Raw genomic sequence first — 12,144 nt, 5'->3', positions numbered from 1 at the left:
ATGTGATGGTTTAATTTTATGTGTCAACCTGGTCAAACATGTCTGCATATTGCTGGGAAGATAGTTCTTACAGGGCGTTAATATTTATTTTTTATTCATTTATTTTTTTAATATATGTTTTTATTTATTTCTAGGAGAGAGAGAGAGAGAGAGAGACAGCATGAACAGGGGAGGGTCAGAGAGAGAGGGAGTCACAGACGGAAACAGGCTCCAGGCTCCGAGCTGGCAGTCAGCATAGAGCCCGGTGCGGGGCTCGAACCCACGAACCGCGAGATCATGACCCAAGCGAAAGTCGGACGCTTAACCGACTAAGCCACCCAGGCGCCCCACAGCGCATTAATATTTAAATCAGTAGTCTGGGAGTAAGGTGGATTATCTACCATAATGTAAGTGGGACTCATCCAATCAGTTGAGGGCCTAAAGAAAATGACTGACACTCACACACACCCCCACCCCTCACCCCCACCAAGGAGGAGGAAACTCTGCCTCCAGACTGCCTTTGGCATCAAGGTAGAATATCAACTCTTCCTTGGGTTTCCAGTTTGCCTGCCTACACTGCAGATTTTGGATTGGCTAGCCTCTACAATCATGTGAGTCCATTCCTTAAAATAAATCTCTGTGTCCCTGTGTTTATCTCTCTTTAAACAAATGCATGTGGGTGCGTGTGCACACACACACACACACACACACACACAGCCTATTATATTGGTCCTATTTCTCTAGAGAACCTTGACTAATACAAGGTGGGGGAGGGTGTCATGGTCCCTACCTTTGAGATGCCTTCTGTCTAAAAATTAAGGGAAAAACTCAAAATACACGCTAAAAATCTACAAGCACAAGGTGCCTTAGGAGTAGAGAGGAAAAAGCACNGGGGGGTGGGGGGATTCCTAGCAGAGAAAACCTTTGAGCCCATTTCTAAGGAGCAGGGGTTTGTCGGGTGAAGCTGAAGAGAAGAGGTAGGAGAAAGCATTTTGAATAGAGAAAAGCCTCAAACAGGACCCAGATCCTGAGCATCTTAGGTGCTGTACCAGTAAGTTTAGTCTTCATCCTCAAGGCAATGCTGAACAACCTTGCTCAAATATGTTACGTTCGGTTGTAAGAATCCCAGGAAAAAACTTCATTGACATGTATTTTTTAATAACGAGAAAACTTCCTAATGAGGGCTGATTACTGCTGCTCATGTCGGTTCCGTGTTTTCCTTACGATCACAGAAAACCCAGAAGTATTTCTATAAGGTACCAGTTGCACCAAGCATACCTACTAGCTATGTTATAACCTTTTCAGCCTTTTCTTTAAGTTGTAAAATGTGATTTCTGTTAGTGTAAAAGTGACTTGTTTTCTAGTGCCATCTGGTGTTTAGTTAGGGCACTGATTATTACTTTTTAAAAGAACGCAGGCAGGAACAAAGACAGCTTTAAATGTCTAAAAGACAGTCAAAATCTATTGTGTAAGCACATCCTCAATTGTAGTGAGATATTAAATATTAGTCTAAAAGAAAAATCTCAGGAAAAGTCCTTGATTCAAACGCAATTTTCACACACACACACACACCAAGAACACATTTCCTTTTTGCAGGAATGGGTATTTTGTTAGCTTTTTTCAAATTCCTTTAAAGACTCACAAATCCTCGGGGCGCCTGGATGGCTCAGTCGGTGGAGCGTCCAACTTCAGCTCAGGTCATGATCTTGCGGTTCATGGGTTTGAGCTCGTGTCGGGCTCTGTGTTGACAGCTCAGAGCCTGGAGCCTGTCTTTGGATTCTGTGTCTCCCTCTCTCTGACCCTCCCCTGCACATGCTGCCTCTCTCTCTCTCTCTCTCTCTCCCCCTCAAAAATAAATAAAACATTTAAAAAAAATAAAGACTCACAAATCCTCAACTAATAACTAATACTTGATATATGTTAAGTCAGCCACCTGTTGCGTATTTTTTTGTTCAATGAATTGTTAAAGCACATCTTTCTCAAGGAGCTTCAAGTCATTTTTCATTCGTCTGTTCCATATCCTATCCATTAGTAAATTCTAGTGACATTATCTTCAAATTATGGAGAATCTAAACACCAGTCACCTCCACTACCCCATCTCCTAATCCCAACCATTACTACTCTAGTAGGAGTCACCTAAGTGGCCTCCCTGCTTCCGATCTTGCATCCCCAGAGCTAGAATGTGCCTCTTGCAACAGAGAGAGGCACATGATACCCGCCTTCTGTTCAAAATCTCCCAGTGCTTCCCATCTCGCTCGAGATAATATATGAAATCCTTATGGCTGGTGGCCTTCATAGCCCTGTGGGATTTGGACCCTACGAGTCCTCTGATCTCACTCCCTCCTCCCCTGCCTCCCCCTCCCCCATTCCCCAGGTGCCACCCCTGCCTCCTCAGTGATGCTCAAGCCTGCTCGGCACACCCCCTCGGGGACTCTGGATGTGCTATTCCATCCCGGACTTCCTTCTCCCAGATGCGTCCACAGCTCATTCCCTCACATCTTCAAACGTCACTGGCCCAGAGGCCTCTCCACAGAGCAATGCCCCTGCCCACTGTCATTCTCTGTAGTTTTTCCCATTTTCTATTCCTTTTCATACTTATCGGCATTATATTCTAATTTAAAAAATTAAAGATCTAACCTTTCCCCTCAACGCACATACACTAAATGATAAGTACCATGAGAACTGGGCCTTTGTTTTTACTGTGTGAGCCCCAGTGCCTAAAACGGGGCCTGGCACATAGTAGGTACATGACATGTACTGAATAAATGGATGAATACATGTTAGTGCTTGAGTCTGACATCTAGTAAGCCATTTTAGCCCTGCATTACTTCGTAGTTCGTGCATTTTGTGGCTGTGGAATACAGAATACGTGGGAAAAGATGACATCCAGTGGGGAGAAACTGATACAGCAACTTTATCTAAAACAGACACAAGCAGTCGGATTCAATTTAAGAATCTGGCACCTCCAAATGGGGCCCATTTTGGGACAAGCCCTATTTCAAACCCATGACTCCATCAAAATAAACTAAATATGACTCTCTAAAAGGAAGGGAACACAACATTATTAATTCTTTTTTTTTTTTTTTTTAGTTTTATTTTTATTTATTTTGAGAGAGAAAGAGAGAGCACATGTTGGGGAGGGACAGAGAGAGAGAGGGAGAGAGGGAGAGAAAATCCCAAGCAGGCTCCACACCGTCCATGCAGAGCCCGAGGTGGGGCTCAAACTCTCAAACCACAAGATCAGGACCTGAGCTGAAGTCAGACACTCAACTGACTGAGAAATCGCTCTAGAATTATTCATTCCAAGTAAAAGCAAAATCTTCCACTCTTACCAGCAGTTCCTCATCAATGCACTTGAGGAGAGAGAACACAAGTAGAAAATCAGGCAACCTAACAATTCATCTTGAGATAAATTCATAATAGCCATTAAAAAACCCCTCCAGTTCTATTATTTTGAAACTAAAATCTGACTATTACAACATGTTCCATTTTTTTACTACATGTTCATGTTCCACAAATGGATTATTTCCCCTTCTCTCTTCTCTATAGTTAACAGCACCATATGAATCTGAATTAAAAAAAAAAAAAGATGGAATTCCCAATGTGGACAATGAATATTAATGGATTTTCAATAATCTGGGGTAATACTGATCATTATATTTTTTAACTCTAAGACTATTCCAGCATTTCACACTCAATAAAATACTGTAAGCTGTATAATTCCTCTCAATATTTGACGTTCCTTTCTTCTGTAGAAACAGAACCCTGAAGTTGAGCTTCACCAACATTCTGTCAGTTAAATGTAGTTCTCACAAGAAGTTTATTCCTTCCCCCCACTTCCTTCCTGCTATCTGGATGCGGTGATAAGGGCCGGTGCCTGAATGGCCCTTCTGGAACATGAGGTCATGGACTAAGGATGGCAGAATGGCAAGAGACGAGACAGGTCCCTCAGGAGCCACTCAGCAGGCCCTCAGTTATTTATGTGGATAAGAAATAAACTGTTACATTGTTCAAGCCCCCGCAAGTGGAGGTTTTTAAAAACTCTATGTCACTATATTTAATTGTAATGGGAATGTGGTGATTTGTAGGGAAGGTCTGAATCTAACTTAAATGCTGAAGACATAGGAGGAGGGTAAAAACGGGGCTTTTAAGAAAACCAGGATTTTCCTTAAAAGTGTTTCTTTCCTTAGTCAATACAGGGCAGGAAAGCCAGAACAAAGGGCAAAGGGGATCTGTTTTATCTCCTTCTCTGTCACACTAGGGGTTGGAATCTGGGGTCACAGAGTGAGACCCCGGCTAACTTGGTCGTAAAGAGCAGCCTCTGTCCTCCACAGCTAAATTTATTCAATCTAAAAAACAAAACCCCACCCTTTATTCTTCATTATATGTGTATTACTTTGGGGGCTGAACATACTTTTGCTTTTGTAACCGATTATGACAGTACAGATGGGTCTCTGAAAAGCACTGCTTTCACGAAATTGAAAAACTGGTGCAGCTTTATGAGCCACCCCAAATCCACCCATTTAATTGCTAACCAAAAGCAACCGAAGTCCGGATATTTGGATGGCAGTGGTGGTAGCAGACTGCATTCATTCTTTACAAATATTAGTTTCATTTCATCCTCCTGTGAGGCGTAAGAATCACGATCCTCATTTCTGGAAGAAGAAACTATGAGTGTACTGAATGCGTTAACACTCGCCAGTTCTGCGCTCCAAACAGCATGGGTATGCTGACACACCCACCGGGCTCAGACATACGAGGTCACGGGGGAACATGTCATCGTTTCAGCCACCTTAGGGATGACAATGTGACAACAGCAGTCTCCTTACCCCAGGGTCCCTGATTCAAGTCTGGGTCCCCACAAATTTCCATTCTAGGAGTTCTATCTGTGTGTTGCTTCTTACTTCAGAGCTTGGGTTTTAAAGAGCCTATAATGTCTGCTCATATTAATCCTTAGTAATTAAAACATAGCAGAAATCCATTCAACAAATACTGACTACCATGTGCTGCGCACAAGAAATGCAGTGGTGAGCAAGAGAGACAAAAACGTCTCTTCATGGAAATTTAATTCTAGGTGGAGGTTCGGACAATAAAGACCAAAGAATTAAACTATCAAATATAATCAGATGGTGGTAAGTGGTATGGAGAAAACAAAGCAAGGAAGCAGGGTAGGGAAAGTGAAGGGGGGTGTAGCCTGAAATGAGGTTAGGGAGGTTCACTGAGAAGGCGAGAGCCGAGTAAACGCCGTGGCAAGCCACGTGGGTTCTTGGGGAGAAGAGTCAGCCTGGAGGGAATCGTCAGTGCAAAGGCCCTGAGTCCATACGTGCTCGGCAGGGAAGCCCAGGTAGCTAGAGTAGAATGAACAAAGGAGAGAGTGTTGTCGGATGTGGTGTTGGGGAGGAAACCAGTGGAAGGAGAAGGGAGAATGGATTTTAGGAGGGCCTGTAGACCACTGCCGAAGACTTCGTTTTACTTTTTAATTTATTTTTAACTTTATTATTTATTTTTGAGAGACAGAGACAGAACAGGAGAAGGGGAGAGACAGAGAGACCGGGAGACACAGAATCTGAAACAGGCTCCAGGCTCCGAGCTGCCAGCACAGAGCCCGACACGGGGCTCGAACTCACGAACTGTGAGATCATGACCTGAGCCAGAGTCGGACGCTTAACCGACGGAGCCCCCCAGGCGCCCCCACTTCGTTTTAGTTTGAAGGAGGTATGAAAATGCTGGAGACTCTGGGCAACATGACACAGCTTCGGTTTTCAAAGGGTCACCCTGGCTACTGTACTGAGAAAGATTACGGAGACAGTGGAAACAGGAAGAGCAGTCAGGAGGCAAGGGGGAGGCATGTGGGCAAGAAATGGTGGGGGCTGGGAGCGAGGAACCGGTGGGTGGCGGTGGCGGGTGGCAGTGGAAGCCGGACTCACAGGGTCTGCTGGCAGAAATACAGGGAAGCATGACAGGGACGCCTCGTAGGAGGAGCGGGTTTGGAGGGAAGGTCAGGAGTTCGGTTTACATCTGGTGAGTTTGAAGTGCTTATTAGATGTCCCGCTGAGGCTCTCAGGCAGGAAGGGGGTATTAGCAGGACACCCCAGTCTTGAGAAAACAGCCCTTCTAGGGAAGACGCCCAGGCTGCCTGGGGACCAGAGTTGAGATTAGGTAAGACCACAGAGGGACAGCGTGCAGATAGAGAAATACTCGGAAGACTGAGTCCGGGGGCGTCTGGGTGCTGGACGGCCAGGGAGATGAGCAACCATCCGAAGCGGCTGAGACAAAGCAAACAGCAGAGAGTAGGATGTGATATCAGCAAACCAAGTGAAAGAAGGGTTCTGGAATCGAGGATCGATCCAAACACTGCTGCTATCCTCCTCCCTCTTGCTTTATTTTGTTTTTCTCCTCAGTACAGCCACCCCCACCTTGTCTGCGGGGACCCATTCCAAGATTCCTAGTGGATGCCAGAAAGCAGACAGTACCGACCCCTACATGTACCAAGTTTTTTCTGATGCGGATACACCCATGATAAAGTTTCATTTACAAACTAGGCACAGTAGGAGGTTAACAATATTAATAACAAAATAGGACAAGTAGAGCAATATAGTATAAGAAAAGTTACATGAATGTGGTCTCTGTCTCTGTCTCAAAATACCTTGCCGTCCTGTACTCAGCCTACTTATGATAACGCGGACATGATGCGATGAAGTGAGGTGAAGGATCAAGGCAGTGGTGTAGAGTCAGACTACTGGTGACCTTCTGACGATACGTCAGAAAGAGGATCCTCAGTTTCCTGCCCACATTTGACCACAGTTAAGTGAAATCGCAGAAAACAAAACCGTGGCTAAGAGGGCCACTTACTTATCATGATCAGAGTATGTCATGACCCACTGAAGATTAGGAAGCTGAGGCAGCATGGAGAACCTGCGAAGGACTGAGCTGAATCCCAATCATCTATGTATAAGAGCCAACCAACAGTTTCTAATACTGAGGAGAAACCTGCAGAATTAGCAAATTATTTAGACATGTGCAGGTAAGTACTGGAAGAAATAGCTAAAAGAAAGTGAGGAATGGGACTCACAGACAGGGAGCAATGTGGTAGTAGAAGACTACTCTTTTCATGAAAAGCAGTATTTTAAAAACTCTATCTGTATTAATTTGATAAAAATTAAATACAAGTAGTCTGGAAAAAAAAATACATGACTAAATGTCTAATTCCCAGCCGAAGGGCTACCAAATTACAGCTGGAGGCTAGCAATTCCAGATGCTCATCAAGTTTTATTTATACACTAAGACTGTGTATATCATGTACATTATAACCTGTTATGTGTAAATATAGTATCTACTATATCTTCTCAAGTGTAGACACTGCTTTCATCACTAAAAGTTAAAGGCATTTATGAAATTATACTGCTCGATCATTAAAGAGTTTATCATTCAAATGATACTAAAAGCAAACAGAACTACCCTATGATCCAATAATTGCACTATTGGCTCTTTACCCCCTAAAAACAAACAAACAAACAAACAACTAATTCAGAGGGATCCATGTACCCCTATATTTATCACAGTATTATTTACAAAAACCAAACAATGGAAGCAGCCCAAGTGTCCATCGATCGGTGAATGGATAAAGAAGATGGGGTATACACATCTTCATTACAATGGAATATCATTCAACCATGAAAAAAGAATGAAATCTTGCCATTTGCAACAACATGGATGGGGTTCGAGAGCGTGATGCCAAGTGAAATAAGTCAGTCAGAGAAAGACAAACACCATAAACTTCACTCACATGAGGAACTTAAAACAAATGAGCAAGCGGGAGAAAAAAAGAGAGAAAAACCAAGAAACAGACTCTTCACTACAAGACCAAAATGGAGGCGACCAGAGGGGCTGGGGTGAGGGGCTGGGGGTTAAAGAGCACATGTATCGTGATGAAAATAAACAAACAAATAAGTTTATTTAAAAAAAGATTAATGAGGGCTAAAATCTGTAGCTGTATTTACCATTTAGAGATTCTTATTGACTGGGCTTGAATTAAATACTTGAAAATGTCAAGGACTGGAAAGAATGAAGACAAGTGGAATATGAAAACTAAAGCATAAGCACCATTCTATGATCATCGATGCCATTTTTTAACTTAGTTCCTCACTGTAAGAAGAGCTGACTTAAAATTCTACTGGGTGTTTAAACTTCTGGAATCCCACTGGAATCACCTCGGGGAAGGCAGAGATGATTCATTCTACATGGATGTAACCTTGTTTGCCTACCTTTCCAACAATTCAGAGTTCCTCAAAAAAAGAGAACATGTTCTGGTAATCTCTGGATCTCTATTCCTGGCACTGATGCTACCATAAACAATCGTATTTAATGTTTCCTAAGTGCTTTCCCTGTCTTTGAGCCCTTTACACATATTTTCATCCAATTACTATTGTAGAAGCAGGAGCTCTCTCCTTCCTGAACTTGGTACTATCTTATTCCCGTATCACAGAAGAGGAAACTGAGGCATACCAGGCAAGGGATTTTCAGACACACATATACTGAATGGCAAAACCAGGATTAAAAGCCAGGCAAGTTCTCTTTAGAGCCTTGGCTCTTAATGTTTATGGAAATATTAATAAATGTTGGATAAAATCATTGAAATAAGAAACCCAGAGACAACTTCTTTTAGTTGGTAATATAAAAGAAAATCATCAGGCTATTCGTGAATGCTATGATGATTTTTTCCTATGTATATTTGAAGGGCTGTTTATCTGATAATCTCACCTTTTTCTTTTTGTTCTGGATCATCTGCTTTTCTATTTGTTTCTGAAAAGTAAAGACAAAACAAAATGAGTATTGTGAAAGTCACCATTCAATATCTCAAAATATAGGACCATATTTAAGTGGATTCAAATAAATATAATTTAAGAAAAATACTTCTGGGCATAGAATTTAATTTTCCAAACCCCTAAATTCTTTCCACAAAAGAATCTGTGGAATTCCACAAATTTGTTACAAAACATTAAGATTAGACTCATTTGAATTACTTATAAAAGTCACCGGGCGGTGGGGTGTTGAGTGTCTCACTCAGTTAAGCTTCCGACTTTGGCTCAGGGCAGGAGTCTCACAGTTCATGAGTTCGAGCGCTACGTCAGGCCATGCTGACAGTGTGAAGCAGGCTTCAGATCCTGTCTTCCCCCTCTTTGCCCCTCCCCTGCTCATTTTCTCTTTCTTAAAAAAAAATAGTCACTGAACGATATAACCAGGGATGAGGCACCTGGCTAACTAGGTATTCCACACCTATAAGGACAGTGGCTGTGGCTCATCTCCACCAACTGTAAGTGCTTCCATGGGAGCAAAGGCAAACTGGAGAGGAGCCCTCATTTAGGAGACAATGACTGCATTGTCTCCTAAAACCATGAGTACTTTATAATAGCCTTGTGTGCTTTAAAGAAATACAGCATGTCCCCCTCACTGGGGTGACACCAGTCTCCCTTCCCTAAGGACTTCACATATACACAGGTGGCCCACTGAGGGCGTCTGCACTGAGCCCAGGTGCCGAGAAGCCAATGGCTTACCTGTGTCAGCCTCTCACTAGGTTAACCACGGTCACAGGGTCTGCCCTACAAATGGGGCTGAGGGCAACCCACCCAGAACCTGACCAGTCAAACATCGCCCCTACACGGAAAACTATGGTGCCTGCCCTGACCCTGAACTTATAACCTCATTTCTGCATTATCTCATATCCAGCCTATTGTTTAATATAGCTTGGGCTCCGGTAGACCAGTTGTTTATAGTTCCAGTAGGTACTTAGCTGGCTTTGGGTATTTCTTGGAACACGTTTTGGCATGTATGTTGGAGTTGGGATAGGGCAGCATTTGGTAGACGGATAAAAAATCAGACTCAGTTCTTCCCCCATCATAGCCCAGGCTCTGGGGTGAGATCAGGGATACAACCACAGAACACACTAGACTTTTTGCTTCCCAGTTTCCTCCCTACGTTATCAGACTTGTCATTTTTTAGAAGTGAAAAGTAAATCTAAGGCAGGCTTCCCAGACAAGGAAGGAATTTCCATAGGTCAAGTGTCTTTGCGATGCTAGTTGAGAAGAAGAGAGCAACATTTGAAAGCCACAGTGAGCCAGGCTCGGTCTAAGCACGTGGCGTCTGTCTCCTGTCTCCTCACACCCTATGGGGAGGTCTTATCTTCCTCCATGCAAAGGAGGAAGCTGAGGCTGAGAAAGTAGAACGCCTGACATTATCAAAGTCAGCAGTTTACATCCCTCCAAAGCATATAATCTTCTCTGAAGAGAAACAAGGGATAGCGACATGCAGGTCTCGCTTTCTGCAAAGAGTGGGTTTTATAAAGTTGACTGCCACACACTTGTGGCCGATGCTGCAGGACGGACACAGGAAATTGAAAAATGAAAACAAAAACACGCTCTAGATCCCTGTTGAATGTTCTAGAATTTCTGAAATTATTAACGATAACCTCTTTATCAAAAAGTTAGGCAGTGTATCATTTAACAGAATGCACTTTTGTAGGCATCAAGGATACAGGATTGAGGGAAATCATCAACAATTTCAGTCCTCGAGAAGTCCTTCCAAAGGTAGGTTGTGACCCTCCACATCCTCAGCAACCTGGCGCACGGCTAGCGTCATTTGAAAACTCAAGCACAAAATGCAAGCTTCTAACCGGACTAGAGAAAATAGGCGGGTACTGGTCACGAAGAAGAGTTCAGGGCTCTCCATACATCTGCCCCAAGGAGGTTAATAAGGTAGGAGGAGTGGTTTGAAGTGATCACACTTCAAACAGGCGTGAGAGGGCCCTGGCCAGGCATGCTCTCAGGAACAAGGGACACTATCTTTCTTGCTCCCCCAACACAGCATCTACGATGGGGCAATGAGCTTGACCTATAAAAAGGCCCAGCCCAAACTCCCCCAGCTCTGGGCCAAAGCTCTCTCTCTCGTGCCCCTCACATCAACATGCGAATATCTGTGACTCATATTTGGATGCGGGGAAATGCACAGAGAGCAGGCACGTTCGCCTCTCTGATTCTCAGCGCTGAGGTGGGGCTTAGGGGAAGGGGTTTTCTAAGAGACCCAGCTCCCCTCACAATACTCTGCGCAGGTAACAGTGTTACTCTGCTTTACTTTATTCTCTGTACACGCGCTTCTCTGAGACACCTTCTGCGGACCTCATTGTGCACAGAGGAAACTCAACTTCTTGGATGCTTCCTGTGTGCCAGGCACTGTTCTAAGCACTGAATGCAGATGATCCCATCAACTCCATCGACCCAGCCCAATTCTGAAAAGCACCAAAGTACAAGTTCACTTGTAACTCATACTTAGCGTTTAAGCACTCATATCGAAGAAAATGTTCCGCAATCTCTAACGGTACTTACTCTTTTTTTCCCTTTCAGGATAAGAAAACTCTTACTAAGAAGAATGGGATCTTGATTGTTCAAAAATTATCATGAACCACTGAACAAAACCACTGTGGTGGATTCTAAACTCCTGAACTCTATGATGTCCCAGATACCGTGCTGATCTGCTTACTGGCCAGTTCTCGTTGGACCCGAGGCACGTCCCAAAGCTACTCTCTCTCCAGGTCTGGTCCTCCCAAGCTTATTACACTGGCATCGGGGACTCCCCAGGACCCAGACCTAGGGCTCTGCTTCCCCGCCGACCGCCCCCACCCCGCCCAGTCTTCCGGTCTAGCTTTCCCGTCTTCTTCTGGCCCCTGCCAGGACTTCCTGAGTCAGGCCCGACCGCCATCACCCGACTATTACTGGCTCGTCTCCAACCTGCTCTCCCGCCTGCACCCTGGCCTCCTCCCAACTCCTTCCACCTGCCACCTGTTGCCCATGGCTCACTTCAGAACATTCTTGTCCACAAGCAGGCATAATCCCCATCTGCTGGGAAACCTCCACCCCGAACACACACGAAGCACAGAGCAGAGAAAATGAGGTCAATAAAAGTGGGTCTGCTTATTCTGGGTTCAAAGTCTTTATTGTTAACGTTTCTTCGGGGCATGCTGGAGGAGAAAACAACACTTTCTGGAATTTTCTAGTTCTCCTTTTCTGCCCAGAGAATGAAGATTGAAAGAGAACTTGCTGTACTGTTTTCTGCCCTTCCACTTGCTCAGACTCTTTCTGCTTCTCAACTAGGATGAAGTTAATGTCCTGATGG

General features: G+C 44.1%; 1 protein-coding gene across 3 annotated transcripts in view; it reads right to left on the bottom strand.

The window, feature by feature from the left end:
* Window positions 1-12,144, bottom strand: part of ASPH (aspartate beta-hydroxylase) — a 187,669-nt gene that overhangs the window by 104,343 nt on the left and 71,182 nt on the right. For all 3 annotated transcript variants that reach the window (XM_077751811.1, XM_077751809.1, XM_077751810.1), the window contains one exon: window positions 8,740-8,781. In XM_077751811.1, the coding sequence (XP_077607937.1) occupies window positions 8,740-8,781 (42 nt within the window). The remainder of the gene's footprint in view (window positions 1-8,739; window positions 8,782-12,144) is intronic.

Source organism: Crocuta crocuta, unplaced genomic scaffold (assembly GCF_008692635.1).
Source record: "Crocuta crocuta isolate KB4526 unplaced genomic scaffold, BGI_CrCroc_1.0 scaffold20, whole genome shotgun sequence".
In the NCBI taxonomy this organism is placed as follows: Eukaryota; Metazoa; Chordata; class Mammalia; order Carnivora; family Hyaenidae; genus Crocuta; species Crocuta crocuta.
Note: the sequence above shows the minus strand (reverse complement) of the source record. Positions and strands in the feature narration are given on the sequence as shown.